The sequence below is a fragment of the Coturnix japonica genome, chromosome 2 (genome assembly GCF_001577835.2).
Source record: "Coturnix japonica isolate 7356 chromosome 2, Coturnix japonica 2.1, whole genome shotgun sequence".
Taxonomy (NCBI): Eukaryota; Metazoa; Chordata; class Aves; order Galliformes; family Phasianidae; genus Coturnix; species Coturnix japonica.
In genome coordinates this window covers 691,803-712,903 of record NC_029517.1, presented here as the reverse complement: position 1 = coordinate 712,903, position 21,101 = coordinate 691,803, and the positions used below count along the sequence as shown (strand labels likewise).

The following is a 21,101-nucleotide window of genomic DNA, read 5'->3' as shown; positions in this document are numbered from 1 at the left end:
GGGGAGCCCATCCAGCCCCGCTCTGCTGCCAGTACCTGAAACTACTACAAATAAAGCTGCCACAACAACAAGGTTCTATTTGCACCAGAGGTTTGTTTCCTAAAGAAGCCCCTTTCCAAATGATCCACCTCCTACTCCTTCTGGTCACTTCCATGTATGAACTTTCTGGACACACAAAGAAGTGCTTTAAATCCTGTACTACGTGTGAAGCAACCTTGGGCCCCCAACTGGATGGTTCTCTTCTATCGCAGCATCCTTCAGAAGAACATCACATAGATATGGTATTATCCCCATCCCCACTCCTTAACGAATTACACCCCAGTAATGAGCAGTCAGAGCTCCTCCCAGAGACAGCTCCATCTCAGCAGCAGAGGAAGGAAATACCTTTAACACAAAACCCTGCAAGTCAGGCCAGAACGAAGATGGTCATTTTAGCATTATGAGGGATGCATTCATCTGCCCTCATGGCCCACAAGGGGCGTTTCCTCACAGTGCCCCCCTCAGACCAAAGAAGGGTGTTGGGTGTTTTCATTACAGCTCTAGGAACAGCACTTTCCTTTTCCATACATATGGAAATACAGCCACTGATAGTCAGCAGCACATTAAAACATCTACCAGTCACACCCACAGATGGGTTCTACCAATACAGCGACTCTGGGAAGCTCTTCCAGGCAGACTCACCTTCCACGGCTTTTCAGGAATCGGAGGATCCTCAATTTCAGCATCTATTTCATTGGCATGAACCCAAGTGTCGTAGCTAATGAGAAGAGGCAGAGAAAACAAAATTGGTCCCCTGGGCTGCTCATCCACAGAGATCACCAGCAGGAATATTTATTCAGCAACTCTGACATCTGCAAATCACACCGCTGGGATGGAACGGTGAATTATTTTCCACTCAATGAAAGGCAAACAAAGGAGCCATCATTGGCTCCTGCTGTGGGAACAAGGCACTCTGAGAAGGGGGGTGCTGAGGCATCAGGGCACATTGTTCACTTTCTGATCGCAGATCCCATCTCAGCAATGCTTCCTCCTGCTGGGAAGTGCACATTTAGCCTCTGGAGTCAGGGCTGCAGCTCACGTGGAGTCACTCGTGCAAACCCTCTTAGTAAGTTAATTGTCTCTTAAGGATTTAAAGTAAGAGATACCCACACTCTTAGGAGAAAAACGAATGCATCCCCTTCTCCAATCCCTACAGCTGCACAACCCAGTCATTATTAAGGCACTTATTCCCCTCATAAATCTAATAGCTAATATTAAGAAACTGCACTCAAGACCAAACTCCCTGGTGACCCCTCAGGCACTGAGCAGCTGGAAAAGCCATCCTTCAGAAAATATGTGTGCAGCAGCTTTTTTATGCTTATACTGGTATTTATAAACCTCTTTAGAGACACACCTATACAGCACACACACCCTTGGTCATATGATAGAGAAATATTTAACAGTTCACCAGTACAAAGAAAGATGCTTAAGCATGACATTGCTTGCTCTCTCCTGCTGAAACATGTGTAGGGCACAGGAGAACACATCCGTGCCCACTGCTCTGCACAACAAGAGATGAGAGCAGCTGCACAGCTGGGACACCCTCCATGCAGGCACTGAGGGCAGAGCATGGCTATCAGGAAAGGTCAAACTTGGTAAGCTGAAGGAGCAGCTTGTCTGAGGACACGGACTGACCTAATGGCAAGTTCTAAGCAGCCCTTTGCTTTTAACTAACTTGAGACTTGAGGTGTGCTTTCCTCCCCCCCTTGATTTACCTGTCTGGAAAGAAGCCCCAGTGCACCAGCACCTGCTTGTCTTTTTTCATCACGGGTCTCAACCATTCATCTGCAAAGGGAAAAGAGATCTGGATCAGATTCAGACTGCAAAGTAGATAGCACATTATTCTGCTTTGCTATAGTCAAGCATAGGAAAGCCACTGCAGTTATCTCTGATTAAGTATATCGCAGTGAAATTACAGTGTCCTGACCCACAACAACAATACAGTTGCCTGCAATCACTTTGCTGTCATGAATAAACATTCATGTGCTCAGCTTGTATAAATCACAGCTATTACATTAGGAAAATCATCTTAATGCAAACAGTGATTGCCTTTCCCTCCCTGGCTGTACACATCCATACCCCAACCCGCTGCTGACTAACAGAGCCTGAAACACATGCAACCCTTGCCCAGACCCTGGAGCAGTGGTTACAGCAACGCAAACCTGTGGCTAGACATGTATTCCAGGAAGCACAGAACACACAGAAAAGCACCAATAGACAAAGGGTCCTCCATCATCCCAATGTGGAAGTGAATACTTCCCTCTAGTGGAGCTGGGATGCCAGGGCATACCAGGAACAGTTGGCAATGGCAGAGCACCAGCAAGGACCTGCTGTTTAACATAGAAATACATCAGAGCTCTTTTTGGCCAGGTTGGATGGGGCCCTGGGCAGCCTGGGCTGCTATGAAATGGGGAGTTTGGTGGCCCTGCCTGCTGGAGGTTGGAGCTTTGTGATCCTTGGGGTCCCTTCCAACCCAGGCCATTCTGTGACGCTGTGTTAAACCTGGTGGTTAGAAGCAGAGCACAGCAATTCTATCTGGAGTTTTAATCCTAAAATTGCTTTACAGGAGATCCCAGGAGCAGGTTAAGATCATTCAGTGCCTGTGCGAAATCTCCTATAGGTGCCAAAAGAATTTAGTTACAAAATTATTTCCACTTCCAAATAGGAAAGCATCTTTACCATCATCCATTGAGGTAGGACTTGGATACACGTGGTGGGTGGCCTTGGATTTCTCCTCAGTTACTGTTCCCTGTGGGAAAGATGGAGGGAAAAGACATCAAGTGAGCAACAACCTCATTCCCCCAAATACCAATTGTTTCCTTTTAACCCCATATCCCACACAACCCAGAAACACTGAAGGCTCATGGCAGCATATATAAGCAAAATGTCAGGCCTTGCTTCCTGCCTCTGCCAAACTGAATATGTCTGGAAGCGTAACCAGGTGGTGGCACACAGGTACAAATGCTAACCTTGCTCATCACCTGTTTTCAAGGTCCTAAAGTATCGTTCTGCTGCTTCTTAAGAAATCAACACTCATAAAGGAAATCACCACGAGGAACAGTAAGGACTTCAGGAGCAGACTGCAGAGCATTAACCCTCATCTCAGCAACAGCCAGCACCTGGGGTCAGCTCAAGAGCTATGAGTAACTCAAGAACAGCTATGCAGTTAAGGCTGAGATGATTCATAACCATAACGCAGCAAATACAGTGGAAATGTGGATAGGAAAGCTTTCCCTTTGGCTACCAGCAGTGAGTTCTCTCCTCACAAAGGGCTGCAGAGCGATTCCTTCCCAGCTCAGCCAGAGCTCCGCTCAGTCCTGTGCCCACAGAGCTCACATTCACAGAGCTTCCCTCAAGAGAAGTGAGAGCCCATTCATGTTTAGAAGATGAAGCCATTAACCTTGTTCAGGCCATCACTGAGCACGCTCAGTTACAAAGATGCTGACCCTTGTGGAAATGCACTAACACAAACCTGATGTTGCTTGTGCTCTGTTTGGCATAAATAAGAAAAAAAAAGTTAAGAACAGACCTGAAAAGGCAGCATTTTTAAGACTGGAGCTTCTTTATGCTTGCTCCCACACGTCTACACCAGTTATGCCACGCACTACCTTTTTTGGGCTCAGACTTGGACAAACTGTGATCTCCTGCCTCACGTGGGCAGAATTCAGTGTTAAATCAGCTCAGGCCTGCAGCAGCCTCACAGAGAAAACACACCTCGCGCTGCTTGCTGCTTGAAGCCTCAGAAGCTCATTTACTTTCAGAGCAGATTAATGATTCAGCAGCCACGTGATGATAACCACTAATGGCATCCCACAGACAGCTGACCTGTGCTCTGACTTCTTGCTGCTTCCTTGCACTGTCAGACACAGCACAAACATCACTGGTACGCAAACACGCTGTGCTAGGAGATGCTGTGTAAGTTACCTGGTGACGTTTGACAATGTCCTTCAGTTTATTAGCCAGCTTCAGCTCTATATCTGGAATGAGGTAGATGGTTGGTCTGCTCAGACAGTTGTTCTGTGGAGACAAAAGAAGTAATTAGCAGAGCATTTGTGACAGAAACCAAACAGTTCCCATCACAATCAGCAGTCCAGCAGTAATAAAGAGAGCAAATAACTTCAGATGGAACCCCACACAACTGCTACCTGCTGTCTTCTGGTAGCAGCAATGGAGCTCTGACAGAACAACTGAGGATCAAAAAGCAACCCAGCCCTGAAAATACTCAAACTCACTACAAAGCTGGAAGTCCCAAGGAGGTGCTGAAACAGCTGCCCAGAGGCTGTGGATGCCCCGTCCATCCCTGGAGGTGTTGAAGGCCAGGTTGGATGGGGCCCTGGGCAGCCTGGGCTGGTATCAATGTGCAGGTTGGTGGCCCTGCCTGTGGTGGGGGGTTGGAGCTCCGTGATCCTTGGGGTCCCTTCCAACCCAAACCATCCCATGCACAAGGAATCTGAGTCCATTACCTGCACTAGTGTTTTCTCAATGTTCATGAACATCTCCACATTTCGGTCCATCCGGGATGGGTTCTGCAGGTCAAACCTCCGCCTGTAGAGGGAAACCATTCAAAAAGTCTTAAAGGATTCAACTTTCCTCTACTCAGAAGCAAAGAATCTCTCATGTTACACATTAAAAACAACACTGTGGAAGCTACATGGGAACACTCAGGGCACAATCAAGTAGTTTTGCTTCGCTTGGCAGCCCCCCCAAGCAAATAAACCCAACACAATGAAGGAATCACCAAAGTGAAAATGATTTGCAATAGGTTGAAGAAAAACGAAGGCTGGAACCTGCAGAAGGGTTGTGTGTTCCACTGCAGGCACAAGGGATAATTCAATGGAAACCATCAGATATTCAAGGCAGGTCTCACCAGCTGGAGGGGGAAACCCACAACCATCCACTGTGTGCTCCCAGCACCCACCCCAAAATCCAGCCCAGCAACATGGGCAATCCCTCTGTGAGCCATGAGAAGGGCCCCGCGCACAGCACAGGGCAGCTAACAACCCACATCAGCATTACAGAACAGCCCAAATTGGAAGGGGCTCATAGAGACCATCGAGTCCAACAAGATGATTGTCTTTATGGGACTCTGGTGCTTTAAAGCTCCATGCTGCAGTGATAAAGGAATCCAGCTTTGGGAGTGACAGTGCACATGGAAGCATCTGTGAGAAACGGGGAAGGCAGAAGCATGAGAGCCTCAGCAGGCGTCCTGCATGTGTCCTCGAGTGAAGGACCTGAACGAAGAAAGGGTCAGGCTGAGCACTGATGGCACCAACAGCACTGCACATACCACGGGTATGGAGCTGCAGGAGTCCAAGGCAGGCTCAGCCCAGCACAACATTGCCCTGGGGCAGACAGGCACTGCCTGCTGCACCTCCGTGCCTGTGCAGCTTTGGAAACAACCACCAGCAGGGGCTGCGAGTGCTGTGAACAGGAATGCTGAGCTGGCAGCCAGCGGGATAGGGATTACAGCACATAGAAATGCCTCCCACAGCCATGAGCTCCTTACCCTGCAGCGACTGGCGAGCTGCTCTGAGCTCAGAGTGCAGCTTCAAGCACCAGCAGGCAGTGCTGTGCCCAGACGGTTCAGGACAGTTTCTTTCAGACACACACTTCTTTCCCATAACACATCCAATAAACGTTTCAAGTTCATAAATATGCAACAAAGGTAAACCAAAGCAGGACTGAAGTCAGAAAACCCATTACTGCACAGGCAGGGCATCACAGAGACACCGCTGAACATAGCACAGAACCTTCAGCTGAGGCTGCCATCTCTTCCTTCACTGGTGGCTCTCAGCACATCAGGCAGCATCAGCAGAAGGCTCTTTCTACCCTCCATAGGTATTACAGGTGCATCCCCTCCTGCTAAAGAGCTGGGGAACGAAAGGCAGAGTTCATCCTGACAAACCTACTGTCTGTGCGTGTGGGAGCTGTGAGCTGACTGCAGGCACAGCCCAATGCACTGCTGGATGGACACACAGGGAGCTGAGCCGAGGCCCAGCTGCTTCTCCAGGGCTCTCACACTGATGTTTCATGGTCTATACAAGCCATGTGTGCTCCAGACAGGTACACTGAAGTGTCAAGGAAACAAATGGAAATAGATGGCAAATTAATGCAAATGAATCTACCTTCCTAGACAGCCAACAGCTGGCAGTACCTCTGAAACAAGGACGTGTAAGGCACTCTGCTTTGATCAAAGCTGCTTGTTATATTTGGTTGCCTACAATCCGCGTTTTGGATTCATTAAATGCTATTCATGCCCCACACTTTCACAACCCATACTTGACGAGAAGCACGTCCATGTATCAAGCAATAGAACTGTGTGTAAAGGAGATGAGATAGCAGTGCTAATCCCTCCTGCGCTCAGATTACGGGACACCTCGGGCAGGTTTTAGCCACCAACCACTTCAATGGCAGTGACAGACAGGGTATGTCCAGCTGCACTGGGTAAGTGCACTTTGCAGACATACCTATTATGGCGAGGAAAGGTACTTCTCCTATAAGACAGATCATTCACAAACAGGTTAAGCAAGAGCGACAATGCATACCATGAAAAAAAAAAATCATATTTCAGGCAAAACACCACGTATTATTTGGTTGGGTCAGTGAAGGACACATTCCATGATCTAAATCTGATTCTCAGAGTTAAGTTCCAGTATTACTTCCCTCTACATCCCACATGCATGAACACAAGGCACTACCCACTAGTGCTGAGGAATCAGCAAGAGAGTGAGAAGAGAGGAGGCAGCCGTGAGCCTGCGCTGTGCTGACAAACTGCAATGAACGAAAACTCAGTTTGTTCTGGAATAAAAAAGGGGAGCATGGAAGTGGCTCCTACTGGGTGAACATTTACCTGCTGTACCTGCAGGTAATCCTGAGTGCTACAGCACACAGAGCACTGCCAACAGGCATCTCACCACAGGTAAGGAAACAAAGCCTGGCAGCACTTCACTCCTTCCAGCTCTCCCATATAAGCAGATATCCAATGTGCTGACGTGAGTATGAACAACTCAAAACCAACCAGCCCTACCAGAATAACTGGATTTCTGCCTTTTGAATTGCTTTTGTGGGTCACAGAAACACAGTCAGTTCCAGGAATGCACGTACAGGTCTGCACAACATCAGATTAAGAGTTATTTAAATGCTTGTACAAAACCCATCTCTGCTTGCTTTTATCTCAAGACTTCTCATCCTCATTTCCCTCCTAATGCTCTCAAACACAGAAACTCATGCCTTCCTGGAAGGACCTTGATGGACCTTGGAAGGATGTTGATGACCAGAGGGGCTGGAGCAGCTCTCCTATGAGGAAAGGCTGCAGGAACTGGGCTGGTTTAGCTCGGAAAAGATAAGGCTGCAGGGAGACTTCATTGTGGGCATCCAGTACTTGAAGGGAGTGTATAAACAGGAGGGGGAATGGCTGTTTGTGAGGGTGGGCAGTGATGGGACAAGGGGGAATGGTGTTAAACTGAGATGGGGAGGTTCAGGTTGGATCTTAGGAGGAAGTTTTACACCCAGAGGGTGGTGACACACTGGAACAGGTTGCCCAAGGAGGCTGTGGATGCCCCATCCCTGCAGGCATTCAGGGCCAGGCTGGATGTGGCTCTGGGCAGCCTGGGCTGCTGGTTGCTGACCCTGCACACAGCAGGGGGTTGGTTTAAGATGAGCACTGTGGGCCTGTGCAAGCCAGGCCAGTCTATGGTTCATTCCATGACTCTAACTTAGAGATGCAGAAGCCAGAACTACATGGATATCACATGAAGAGCTTTAAATACTCGTGTCAGTGGAGCAGGGCAGCACTTGAACTCACACTCATTTCAAAGGTCAAGAAGCAGCGGATCACTTTGTATTTATGTGCCTTTGCAACAAATCCTATTCCCTACACTCAAACAGTAACAACCATTTGTGTCTTCCAGATGGGTGATTCTACAGTAAGGGGTCAATTTGCTCTGTCAGGTCGCAAATAAATGCCAAAAAAAATAGTCTCAAGTTTGTAATCAGCTCCCAACCTCAAAGCTCAGGAGCTCAAACTTGGACAACTCGTCTCTAAATTGAGGAATGTGGGTGTTTCTTTAGACAAAGCTGCCATCAGCAAAGCAGGGAAAAAAGTCCTCTTCCCATCTCCAACTCCCTTGCCTACTCAGTTCTCCAGCAAGTATTAAATCTCAAGGAGTCTGCATAGGCATTTCATGTGCTTCATCACATGCAAAAGGTGTATACAACAGAATCAGAACTTACCAGCCCTGCTCATTCTTATATTTGTAAGCAGCACCAAGAATGTGACATAATGTACCTCCAGCTTTGAAATCCATGAAGCACTTTGCCTAGAACCAGAAAGAAAAGTGAGAAGGGAGGCATTCAGGAATGTCTGCTAATGCAGAACGAGCACCAAATCACACCCAGCAGCATTACTGACAGATGCTTTAAATTCATTCTTCCACCAGGCATGGGAACGACATGGAACACTGCCTTCCTTGGCTCTGGGGCTGCTAAGGGAAAGAGAAGCAGCTCTGGGACGTATCACATAACTGCTGTCCAAAACCAACACACAAAAGATCCTTCAGTAGCATTCAAAAGGATCGGAGCTGCCTCTGCTGCACCACCTGCTCAGAGCTCTGCTGTGCACACAAAGTGACCCAGAGCCCAAAGCGCAGCGGGCTGCTGACCCTCGGGGGCCCATGGGATAACAGAAGGAAAAAGCTTTTAGCAGTGACAGTAAAACCAGGAGACAATCCTTGGTGAGACAGAATCCCTTCACCACTTTACCTAACAAAATCCATCGTGATAAGGCGACCGAGATCAACCGGCCTCAAAATCTGCTGCTTTAAGGGCTGCTTCCTCACTACAACCTTCACTGAAACACATAAGAACTGCAGGTAACTGGCATTTTCTTATTTGAGAGCTAACGTGGCTGCACAACAAGGCATTCAGTGCTGTGCCCACAAGGCACGTGCTGCAGTCACATCTCTGCCCTGCACCCAGGCAGGAGATGGTGCAGCACCACATCCCTGCCAGCTGCAGCTCAAACAGCAGCTTCAGTGCAGTGCAAGGCCTCACTGCTCCCTGCACTCAAAGCACTGCTGTGCCCCCCCCCCGCCACGTGTGCTTTGTAGTTTGTGCTCCTTTGGCAAGGTCCTCCTCAAGGTACACAGGATGCCAAGCACAACAGGGCTGATCTCTGAGTGCAGTCACAAGGATGCCACTGGTAAAGGTGGACCAAGTTTGAACTCAAAACGCTCCCAGCAGCCCTTAAAGGCTGGTAGACTTCTGCCTGTCAGTGCTGTGAGTGACTGGGAGCTGTCCTGGTCTAATGAGGTAACTGCACTGCTACAGATGTGCTTCTGCCTTCTTCCAGCATCAATGGCATCACAAGTGAGATGGCTTCATTGGGAATTGCTGGCTATTCGGGTGTCAGGTGTTTCCAACGCTTGAAGGGAATGTATAAACAGGAGGAGGAACGGCTGTTTGTGAGGGTGGGCAGTGACAGGACAAGGGAGAATGGTGTTAAACTGAGACAGGGGAGGTTGAGGTTGGATCTTAGGAGGAAATTTTTCCCCCAGAGGGTGGTGATGCACTGGAACAGGTTGCCCAAGGAGGCTGTGGATGCCCCATCCCTGCAGGCATTCAAGGCCAGGCTGGATGTGGCTCTGGGCAGCCTGGGCTGCTGGTTGGTGACCCTGCACACAGCAGGGGTTGGAATGGGATGAGCACTGTGGGCCTTTGCAGCCCAGGCCATTCATGATTCTATGACTATGAAGCCATGCATCAGTGCCAGCAGGTTTGATTTAAGGCTTAACAGTTCACATAAGATGCTCACTAGGAATTAAATCCTTCCCCCAGCATTCAGGGACCTCAGCCCCTTGCAGAGGACATGACACTGAAGCCATGGGCTCAGCAGGGCCCCAGCGCAGCCCCAAGGAGACAGAGCAGCGTGACACTCACCGGGAGCTTGGTGAAGGCAGGATTGGTGATGTGTTTCCCAAAGGCATCTTCCTGGAACTGCAGCAGCTGCACCACCAGCCCAGCCAGCGTTTTGTTGGTAGGAGCATCTGCTTGCACATACTGAAAGACAAAGCACACAGGCTGCCTTGGCACCGAGGCTGACACAACACGGAGAGAGGCTCGCTGAGTCTCCAGGCTGCTTGGTCAGCGGCAGAGCAGAGTTCAGGGGTTGCTGGGATAAGGGTCAGCTGTGGGACGGGCACACTGCACCTATCTGTGCATCATCACAGATTCCCTGCAGCCAGCAGTGCGTTATAGAGCATCAATGCTTCAGTCTGATTCTGTTCCTAACACAGGAAGAAGCCAATTACAGCCCAGGCTTCCTACAGCAACTTCAGTGCATGCTTTACTACCAATCACTTCCAAACATGATACAGACACAGGAAGTCAGAATGTAAAATAACATCACTCCTAAAGTAACACAGCTCCGAGCAGAAGGGCCCCAGCTCAGCAATGCTTATTGCCATGAGACCGAGCCAAACAGCAGCTGCAGGGCAGGGCGCTGCTGTACGGCACTCGGGGCTGCACCAATGTGAAAACAAAAGCACAGTGAGCATCTCCCAGCAAAGCAGAGCTGTAATGCTGTGCCTCCCTCTGCACTCTGGGGAGGTCACTACAGTGCAGGAGCTGTGCAGCCCACAGCTCATGTCTGCTCCAATAGTGAGCAGCACTCAGCTTCACATCCACAGTAACCCAGCCTGTAATGTTTGCTTCTTTAAACTGGATCAAATCAAAGCTGTTTGCACCGAGTCTAACTGTGCTGTCAATTAATAAAGCAGCAAAAACGGATCAAAACAGCAAACATTGGCAGCTCGGACTAACAGGGAAGCAGTACAAAGCAGCTGCTGGAACAAACCATTGGCGAAGCAAGAAGTGAATTCAGCCAACCCACACAGCACCAGGAACCCACTGATGGGACAGCAGCCCTGGAGTCACTGTGCACTCACTGCCCTGTATATGGGAACCTTCCTGCCCCAGCTCCCCCTTAGCAGGGGCCACAAGCCTTCAGAAGGAGCATGGGATGAGAGCTCCCATTGCTAATGACCAGCTTAGGACAGACCTTACAGGGGAACCAACACGTGGGGTGTGGGTCACTGCAGCACTACCCACACAGCACCCAGCACAACACAGCTCTGCTGCAAAACAGCAGGGGCCAGCTCAAGGTTATTTTAAATGCAGCAGGATGCACGCCGTGCTGGTCGGCATGTCATAGGATCACAAAATGGGTTGGAAGGGACACCTTAAAGGTCATGGAACCATGGAATCATAGCGTGGACTGGCCCAAAACCCACCCTGCCATGGGCTGCCCAGCCTCAGGCACCTCCAGCAGGAGGTATTAGAGCTCCAGGCAGTGCCTCTGGGTAAAGGATCCCCCCCTCACAACTGCCCTACTTTAGCTTAAGCTGTCCCCCCTTGTCCTATCACTGTTAGTCACCCTCCCTCCTGTTAGCACCCTTTAAATACCAGAAGCTTAAGCATCTCCAGCTCTCTGCCAGGCTCCAGCACAGAGATGGGCCATTCCCCAAGTATCCTCATGGCCTCCTCTGGCCTGAGATTTCCTGACAAAAAGGCAATGAAAGAACAAACCTCCCCCCTCCGGAGCCCAGCAACAGGAGCAGCGTCACCAAAACAGAGCCCAGTTAAAGACAACACACCTTTGCAGCACCACTTCTTCACCAGACACAAAGCTCCAAGCACTGTGCTGACCCACACATACGGTACAACACCTCAAACACTGCTTGGTGTTTAACCATGGGCAGCCATAGGATCCAGGCTGGATGTGGCTCTGGGCAGCCTGGGCTGCTCTGAAATGGGGAGGTTGGTGGCCCGCCTGTGGTGGGGGTTGGACCTTCATGATCCTTGGGTCTCTTCCAACCCAGGCCATTCTGTGGTTTTAGGAGGAGTTTTTCCCCAGAGGGTGGTGACGCACTGGAACAGGTTGCCCAAGGAGGCTGTGGATGCCCATCCCTGCAGGCATTCAAGGCCAGGCTGGATGTGGCTCTGGCAGCCTGGGCTGCTGGTTGCTGACCCGAAAGCACACAGCAGGGGGTTGGTTTAAGATGAGCACTGTGGGCCTTTGTAACACAGGCCGTGCTGCGATCCTATAATCACAACAGAATCGTTGGGTTAGAAGGAACCTTAAAGCTCACAGAACAATAGGATGAGCCGGAAGGGACCCTAAAGATCAGAGAACTACAGGATGGATTGGAATGGAAGGAACCTTAAAGCTCACAGAACAATGGGATGGGGGGGACCTTAAAGCCCGTCTGGATCCAACAGCTGCCCCAGAGCAGAGCTGCTGTTCTAAAGTTCCACTCCACGCTCAGCGGTCGGGCAGGAGCAGCGCTTTAAAGGAGAGTAAAGCACAGAGGGCGATGAATGGGGTGAAATGGAACCGGACCGCGGGGTGCAGCGGGGAGCAACGGCACACAACGGGACGGAGCCACGTGGAGCCCCGAGAATCGCTGGGTGCTGAGGGGTCCCGAGGGGCTGGGGGCTCTCGCAGGGATCCCGAGGGCTCAGGGCTGGGGTCGTGGGCGGCCCCTGAGGGGAGGGGACACGGGGAGGGTCCTCAAAGGCTCCGGGGGGCTCCGGGATGGGGCCGGGGGCGGCCTCATGGGGGGGGGGGGGGGGGGGGTTGGTTCCCGGTGGGCTCTGATTGTCCCCGAGGTTTGTGTGTCCGGCTGGATCCCGCGGGGCCGCCCCCGTTACCCGCCGTGCGCTCCGTGCTGGCCCCGCTCCGCGGCCCTTTGTTGTGCTGCGCTCCCCGGCCCTGCCCGGCCCCCCCCGGTTCCCCCCCGCCCCCCCCCCGGGCCGCACCTTCTTGTAGTGCTTCCCGAGCCACACGCGGACCGAGTCGAGCTGGGACACCGTCTCGGGGCTCTCCCAGAACTTCCCTGTCGGGCCGCCGTCCTTCCGCCTCGCCACCGACAGCGCTCCCAGCCCCGGGCCTCCCCCGCCGACCCCCACAGCCGCCGCCGTGGCCGCCCCGGTCCCGCTCCCCCCGCCCGCCGCCACAGCCGCCGCCATTGTTGCCGCCGCCGCGGCCCCGAGCCTCCCCCGAGCCCCGCACCGCGCATGCGCGCCCCGCCCCCGCCGCCCCTCCCCCACGCCGCGCCACAGCCGGCTGTGCGCATGCGCCGCCCGCCAGCCCGCCCGTTCTGCGCGTGCGCCAAGGAACCGCCATGCTCCTTTCTTCTCACATCCGCGCTGTGCGCATGCGCAGTGCTGCCCCGCCTGGCGCTGGCCGTTAGGCGCTGTGCTGCCGCGCGCTCAGCGATGTGTTACCACAGTTCAGCGGCACAAACAGGTTTAACCCTTCATTGCCAGTTATCGTCCTCCCACTGCTGCAACCACCCCATGAGGCATTGCCACCATCCATGAATCACTATAAAGATGAAGCATTGGCCACCTCTCCGTTCAGCCACATCTAAAGCCAGCTGAACAGCCTTTACCTCTGCAAATTGACTCGATTCTCCTTTCAGTGGCCTCTGCAACTTGTGTGTTGCTCCATACAGCAGCTTTCCATCTGCGATGCTTCCCTACAATACGACATGATCCGTCTGTGAATAGGGCAAATTTCGTTTTCTGGTGCCTCTTTAGCACGTGATACCTCTTCTGTAGGTGGTATTTCAATTTTTTTACTCTCAGGCCAGTCCATGATCACTTCTAGAATTCCAGGACGGCTGAGTTTTCCCATTCGAGCTCGTTGAGTAATTAATGAAATCCACTTACTCCAAGTGGCATCAGTAGCATGATGGGTGGAGGGAACCTGTCCTTTAAACATCCAGTTTATTACTGGCAAGCGAGGTGCTAGAAGAAGCTGAACCTCTGTCCCAACTACTTCAGAAGCAGCCCGAACCCCCTCATACACGGCTAAGATCTCAGTCGGACTGTAGCGCTCCTCAGACCCTTTATATGCTCGACTCCACAATCCTAGGGGTCGGCCTCGGGTCTGTCACAAACTCCAGGTGGGACCTTTCTCTCCAGCAGCAGTGTAGAGGATGTTCTTCACATCCTGCCCCGTCCGTACTGGCCCCAAGGCCACGGCACGGGCTATTTCTTGTTTTATCTGCTCAAAAGCCTGCTGCTGCTCAGGACCCCATGAGAAACTATTCTTCTTCCGTGTTACCTGATAGAGGGGGCTCACTATGTGGCTGTAGTTTGGGACATGCATTCTCCAAAAGCCCACTACACCCAGAAAAGATTGTGTCTGTTTTGTTGGTGGGCAGAGACATAGCAGTGATTTTGTCAATCACGTCTGCTGGGATGTGACGACGTCCATCTTGCCATTTTATACCTAAGAACTGAACACCTCTGCAGGTAAAAGCAAACTGTGGCCTACATTCTGCAGCCGATGGGATGGAAAAGAAGGCATTAGCAATGTCAATGGTGGCATACCACCTGGCTTCTTTGGACTCCAGTTCATACCTGTTGGTCTTTGACATGGAGCAACCCCACAAGGGAAGCAGGACAAGGGGAATGGATTGTATTGAAGGAGGGTGGATTGATGGTGGATGTCAGGGGGAAGCTGTGCACTGTGAGAGCGCTGAGGTGCTGTTACAGCTGTTACAGCCGCCCATAGAGGCCGTGGGTGCCCCGTCCATCCCTGCGGGTGTTGGTTGGAGGCGGAAGTGGAGGCGGGGCGGGCGGGGAAAGCGAGCGCGGGGTTTCACATCCGGGTACTTCGGCGGAAGAGCCGGAGCTGCGTGCGGCCGTCGGCCCGGAAGCGGCTCGCGGAGGCTCCTGGGAGTCGTAGTCCCGAGCGGCGGCGGCCCGGCGCCAGAGAGTTGGCCGTGAGGAGGTCGGTGGCGGGGAGCGGGGCCGGCGCCGATCGGGCCCAACGCGGGGATCGGGCCGCGTGGGGCGGGGATGGGGACAACGGGCACCCGGCGGGGGGCGGCGGGACGGACGGAACGGGGGGAGGGCGGCGGGGAGCGGCGGGGACGAGGCGATGGGCCCGGGGGGCGGCGGCACGGCCCGGGGAGAGATAACGGGATGCGGGTACGGGAACAACGGGAACAACGGGGGGGGACCGAAGGGAAACGGGAACGGGGGATGCGGCCTGGAACCGGGCGGCAATGAGCGGGATTGGGGGGGGGCGAGCGGGGCGGGGGGACGGGCCGGGCACAGCGCGGGGCCGCCGCTCAGAGCCGCCGTGACTCCATAACCCCCCGGGCCCGTTGTGAGCTGCGTGTGGGACCGTTTATGTCCGTGGTCCCGGTGGAACACACGGGATGGCCCCGTGGATGTCGGTCCCGATGGATGGCGGCCCCGCCGACACACGGCGGCCCCGCGCCTCACCGGTACCCGGAGCCGCGTGGGGCGGAACGGCTCCGGGCGGGGCACGGCGGCACCGGCCGGGGGTCGGGCTGCGGATGGGGCCCGTGCTGCTCCCACACTGCGGGCAGCCGGGACGCACCGGCACCATCCGCAGCCACCGCCCACCGGCTGCTGTTGGGATGCGGGGGGGGATGTGAGCATCACACCGGGCTGCTCTGAGCTCTTCCATAGCCGATATAGTGGCACTGCTGGGTATCGGCTGCATTGATGTTCTGACCTTAGTGCTCCCATAGTAGGGCCGATAAAGGTTTGTAGTGAGGCTGCCAGGCACCGTTGGCCCAAACAGCCAAAAGTCGGAGTGCTCAGCTGTGATGGAGCCCAGCGCAGGTGGCACCTGGCAGCGCACTGTGCTCAGGACAGCGGCATTTCACCTTTGTCCTCATGACAAAAGACTTTGGGATGGAGCTTTTGTGCATTGCTGGAATCCCAGGGCGGGCTGCAGCCCATTGATGAGCTGAGGTTGGCCCGGATGATCTCAGTGGTCTTTTCCATCCCTTCCCATTGTAGGATAAGCAGAAGTTCAGTGACGCTCACTGAGGGTGGATGTGGTTTCTCCTCCCATAGCAATTTCCATGTGGATCAAAGAAACCCAACCGAGACCTCACTGCGAAGCCTTGAGATTTGATCTGTTTCAGTTGTCCACGTTCCTTGTCTTTGTTCTTCCCCATTGCAGGGTGGGCGTTAATTCTGTTACTAAGGATATTTTAGCATCTTTTGCCCTCTGGGGTTCCAGTACTTTGCCCAGCATGGGGCGTAAAGGCGCTTTGCCATCTGATGGTGTTATCATACATGGTTGTTTCTCATCCCAAATGTATCAGCACTGTCCGTAGGAGCCCCGTGCCATCGGGTTGCCCAGAGAGGTTGTGGAGTCCCTCATATATATCATATATATATCAGGTGATACTGCAAACCTGCCTGGATGTGATGCTGGCAGGGAGCTCTGGGGGTTGGGCTGCGTGATCCCACGTGGTCCCTTCCAGCCATAACAGAATCATAGAACAGTTGGGTTGGAAGGGACCCCAAGGATCACGGAGCTCCAACCCCCTCCACAGGCAGGGCCACCAACCTCCCCATTGATACCAGCCCAGGCTGCCCAGGGCCCCATCCAACCTGGCCTTCAACACCTCCAGGGATGGACGGGGCATCCACAGCCTCTGGGCAGCTGTTCCAGCACCTCCCCACTCTCACAGTACACAACTTCCCCCTGACATCCACCCTCCATCAGCCCTCCTTCAATACAATCCATTTCCCCTTGTCCTGCTGCTCAGTCAACCTGTGGTTCTATGATCATATTCCCATCTTTGTAAGGCCGTGTCCTTGGACACCCCCATCTCCCACCAATCATCATCGGGGCCCAATGGGATTTATTTCAACCTTCCAAAGTCTTCCTCTTCCAGCAGAGTTCATGCATCCCTTTGGGTCAGTGCATGGTGAAGCAGCTGCCATAACAGGACGACTCTTTGTGGCACTGAGGTCTTTGTAACATCCAGAAGCTGAGCTTTGCAGCTGGCTGTGCTGAAACAGATGGTTCCATGTTTGAGATGCCCTGTGTTCAGATCCACCAGGTCTGCTCCTGAGTAATCCAGCCCTGATGCTGCTGGGGTTCATCTCTACAATTACTGATTCCAGGCTCTTCTTTCTGCTTTGACCACGTCCACGTGGATGCACAGGCTTGAAGTGCCCAAGCTCCCCCATATGAAATACAACCACACCTTATCAGCCGGACCTGCGTTCTGTTCCTGGGCCTTGCCTGGATCAGTTCCTTTCCCCACACCTCTGTTCTCCCCCACCTGTCCCCGCTCCCCCCCAGACTCCCCATGTTCCTTTAGACCTGAGGTTATTGCTGGTTGCGCATTGGCTGCCCCATCTCAATTATAGACCTAGTGCTTGTCAATGGGGCTCCCGGCTGCTCACCTTGGAAGCTCATTGAAGCAGGTTGGTTTCTTCCTCTTAGACCAAGTTGACTGGCTTGGGTGTTCCTTAAGTGATTTAATAAGGAAACAATATAGCAAGTGGAATATAATGTCAGCAATGAACAAAAGGATGTGTCTCATTCTTGGCTTTGCTATAAGGAGCCTGCAGGTGAGGAGCACCAAGCAGGAGCTTACTGAGGGCTCTCAGTTCTGTTTTACACTGAGAACATCCAGCTTCGGGAGCACCAAAGGCTTTAAGCATCTCAAAGGGGACGTGAATTCTAACCTGGTGTTTCTTTTTGCTCTCGCTCTCCCAGGAGTCAACGCTTCCTGCTGTGATGGAGATGTTCTCATTGAATTCCCTTAAAGGTAAGGGCTGAGACAACCTTCGGCTGATTAATTTGTGCAGGTATTTTAATGCTTTGGCACTTTGCTCAACCAAATTCATTTCCAAGGAACAGTGCTGCCCTTCCTTATTGGGAGCAATGGGAGCTTTATCCCATGGCCAGGCTTCCTTCTCAATGCACCAGGGACCCAAAGGAAGCAGATATCATAGGATCATTGATATCATTGGGCTGCACAGGCCCACAGTGCTCATCCATTGCAACCCCCCGCTGTGTGCAGGGTCACCAACCATCTCTCTACATTCTCGCCCTTATTTCCCCCCCCCCTTTTCTCCTCCTTTTCTTTCTCCATCTCTCAGTCCTCCTCTCGAGTCCTCCCCTCCCGCTCTCCGCCAGGGGGCGCTGTAGCGGTGACGCGGCGCTCTATCCCACCCTCCTCCCGTCTCCCCTCGGCCCGCAGCCGGCACCGTGCGGCTCAAGATGGCGGCGCTGGGGCTGCTGCTCCAAGCGGCGGCCGCCTGCGGCTCTGCCGGCCCGCTGCGCCTCGGCCGCTGCTACCGGGGGGCCAGGGGGCTGTGCACCCGATTAGCGGAGCCCGACGGCACGGAGGAGGCCCGGCAGGAGGACGAGGAGGAGCAGCCGACTCCTCCGGGCGCCGAGGAGCGGAGCACCGCCATGGTGAAGGGTGAGGAGAGGAGAGAGGAGAGAGGAGAAGCGGCCGGGGGGGGACCGGGACGCAGCGGAAGGGAGGAGCGACCCGCGGCCCCGCGGGGGGACGGCGGTTGGACGCGGCGTGAGCGACACCGCGGGCTGACAGTGACAGTGAGCGATCACGGGAGGCACAGAACGGGACGGAGCTGCGGGATGAGAGGAGCGGGACAGCGGGAGGGGGAACGGCCAGCAGGTAGAGGAGGAGCGCGGGGCGGAACGAGGGACCGCCGTGTGCGGACGGGCACGGCGGAGCAAGGCCGCGCCGAGGGGCCGGGCCGGGGCAGCACCGCGGGGCCGGCAGGGCCGTGTATGTGCCGTGTGGTGCCGGCAGGGTTGTGTAGTGCCGGCAGGGCCGTAAGGTGAGGCAGGGCTGTATGGGGCCGGCAGGGCTGTATGGGGCCGGCAGAGCCGTGTAGTGCCGGCAGGGCCGTATGGTGAAGCAGGGCTGTATGGGGCCGGCAGGGCCGTGTATGTGCCGTATGGTGAAGCAGGGCTCTATGGGGCCGGCAGGGCTGTAGTGTAGTGCCGGGGCCGCTCGCTGGCAGCGTTGAGTTGAGGCTGCGCTCCCCGGGCTGGGCCCTGCCCCGTGCGCGGCTGCTTGGCTGGACGTTAAGCTTTTTTTTCCCCTTCCTTTCTTTTCCTTTTTCTCCTTCCTTTGGTGCTGCTCTGCCTTCTCTCCTCCCCTCTCGGTATCTGTCATTTTTCAGTCTCTTGCTGGCGTTCGGGTAGTGCTGTGTGTGTGCAGCCTGGAGCTGTGTGTTCCTTTGGGTCCCTTCCAATTGGGGATGTTCTGTGGTGCTTTCCTGTGCAGCTGCACTGGGGACCCAATGTTGGTGGGGAGGTTGGATGGAGGCATGTCCGCAGGTCCATCCTACCTCCACGGCTCTGTGACTGTGTGTAAGTTCTTTGGGCTCAGAGTTCCACCTGCAGAAGCTACAGGGGTTTTTCTGTAGGTATGATAAAGGGAGGACAGTTGGACTAGATGATCTTCTAGGTCCTTTCCAACCTTATGATTCTGTGATTCTAAGCTGTGCAGAGCTTTGTCTGGAAGCTTTTGTGAATGGTTTACCTTTAAAACCTGTATCCTATTGCTGTCAGACCAAGGTAGAAGTCTCCCTCCCTCCTGTTTGTAAGTACCTGAAGGCTGCAGGGGGTGCTCCCCGGGGCCTTCTCATCCCCAGGCCCCATAGCAGAGATGCTCCATCCCCTGCGGGTTGCGTTGTCTCCTCTGCACCCACAAGCAGCTCCACGTTGCTTTGTGTCAGATAAGTGAACAGAACCATCCCCCAGGCTCTTGCTGTGGCTCTGCCCCACCTGCACAGCTGCACCTTGAGCATGTAGGGATGATAAAAGTTATGTTAAAAACCTTATAAGTGCAAGTGCTGTGCCTTCAACAAGCTGATACTCGCTGGCTATCCACGCTTGATTGCTACTGTTACTAGCCATTGTTACTATTGCCAATATGGAAAAATAAACTGTGGTCTGAGGCCAGCTTTAATAATGGCAGTTATATTGGCGCTAGCATCTAATGCTTCACTTTGCAGGCCTGAGCAGTGGGATTTTGGAGCAGGGATGTGCACGGTCTCAACCCGTTTGCTCTGAGATGGAATCCATCACTGCAGTCGGTTCCATTTGCCATCTGTGTATCGCAGAAGAATGAAGGTTCCCCTGATCCTTGTGGTTTATGTCCTGCTCTTCTGCTCTGAGCCAGCGCTGTGCCTCAGTTTGGGGCACCCAGTACTGGAGGCTGCCCATCAGTCCTTTGGTTCCCCGCTGTGCTTGTCAGATTTAGCAGTTCTTGTTGCATAGGCAAGTCCTCTGTTCTTTATTACTGTGTACTTGGAAGGAGCCTGGGTTGCAGTAACTAAAAGGAACAGGTAATATTGATATGGTGTGCTCCAGGCTGAGCTGCCGGCTGCTCTTTCCATCCCTCCCTAGGAAGATGTGCCTGAGCCATCACATCCACACAGCTCTTCTCCCTGTGGGCCGCTGAATGTCTTAGCGCAGGGCTCACATCCCGATGTTGAGCACTTTGTCCTTGCTGCTCTTTCGTTCCATCCATTCCCCAGGGATGCTTTGTTTGGTGCTTCTTCAAGGGGAGAGAATTTGGGGGAAGGTAAAGCACTGAACTGGATTTCATGCTCCTGTGTCTTGATGAGACTCCAGGGCGTTTTATTTGTGCTCCTGATGTACCTGGTGGTGTCTTTGTGTCGGGTCTTCCATCACACATAGGAATCATTTGCTTTTTTCTCCTTTTTCTTCCAGTGTTTCTTGGAATTGCCGTTGACTTCCACAGTCAAGTTAAGCTTCGTTACTCTGACTTAGAGGAACAGGAATGAGTTAATTGGCTTCCTTTGATTTGTCTGTTATCCATGGCAGACTTTCAGCTCATGGAGCTGAGGTTAAAGACATCATGGATTGGAGCTGGGCATGAAAACCAGCTGTTTTGTGCTGGGAGCATTAAGCTGTGCTCCTTTTAATAGAGCTGCTACCCAAATATCCGCTCTGACAGTCAGGATTCGTGTGCTCTATGTATGAAGGTGCCAAGAAATCCAATCTGTCAGGGAAGGAAACGTTCTGCAAACCCACTGCTGCACTTTGGGAACTGTTCCTTTAAAAGTGAGGCTTCGTGCAAAGAAAGATCCCTTCAGCTCCTGATTTCAGGCTAAGGAAGGGCTGAGGGCAATCCATCAAAGCCCTGAGTGCTGCTGGTGCATCAGATGGTGCTGCTGAATGTGGCGTTGGCAGCTGGGGA

At 53.3% G+C, this 21,101-nt stretch overlaps 2 protein-coding genes across 10 annotated transcripts in view; one reads left to right on the top strand and one right to left on the bottom strand.

Moving 5' to 3' along the window:
- The window catches only part of SMARCC1 (SWI/SNF related, matrix associated, actin dependent regulator of chromatin subfamily c member 1), a 47,282-nt gene extending 34,210 nt beyond the window's left edge, over positions 1 to 13,072 (bottom strand). For both annotated transcript variants that reach the window (XM_015852714.1, XM_015852715.1), the window contains exons 1-8: positions 12,856 to 13,072; positions 9,976 to 10,095; positions 8,272 to 8,357; positions 4,503 to 4,584; positions 3,964 to 4,056; positions 2,719 to 2,788; positions 1,755 to 1,824; positions 682 to 757 (exon numbers count right to left, since the gene is read on the bottom strand). In XM_015852714.1, coding sequence (XP_015708200.1) covers positions 682 to 757; positions 1,755 to 1,824; positions 2,719 to 2,788; positions 3,964 to 4,056; positions 4,503 to 4,584; positions 8,272 to 8,357; positions 9,976 to 10,095; positions 12,856 to 13,065 — 807 coding nt within the window. In that variant the 5' untranslated portion in view covers positions 13,066 to 13,072. The remainder of the gene's footprint in view (positions 1 to 681; positions 758 to 1,754; positions 1,825 to 2,718; positions 2,789 to 3,963; positions 4,057 to 4,502; positions 4,585 to 8,271; positions 8,358 to 9,975; positions 10,096 to 12,855) is intronic.
- A 149-nt stretch (positions 13,073 to 13,221) lies between these two features.
- DHX30 (DExH-box helicase 30) overlaps positions 13,222 to 21,101 on the top strand; it is a 29,729-nt gene continuing 21,849 nt past the window's right edge. For 2 of the 8 annotated variants that reach the window (XM_015852731.1, XM_015852734.1), the window contains exons 1-2: positions 15,019 to 15,039; positions 17,609 to 17,660. In XM_015852731.1, coding sequence (XP_015708217.1) covers positions 15,034 to 15,039; positions 17,609 to 17,660 — 58 coding nt within the window. In that variant the 5' untranslated portion in view covers positions 15,019 to 15,033. Of the gene's footprint in view, positions 13,346 to 14,720; positions 14,840 to 15,018; positions 15,040 to 17,608; positions 17,661 to 18,086; positions 18,321 to 18,405; positions 18,540 to 21,101 lie in introns of those variants that run through there. The other 6 variants (XM_015852729.2, XM_015852730.2, XM_032443126.1 and 3 more) reach the window with 5 other exon arrangements.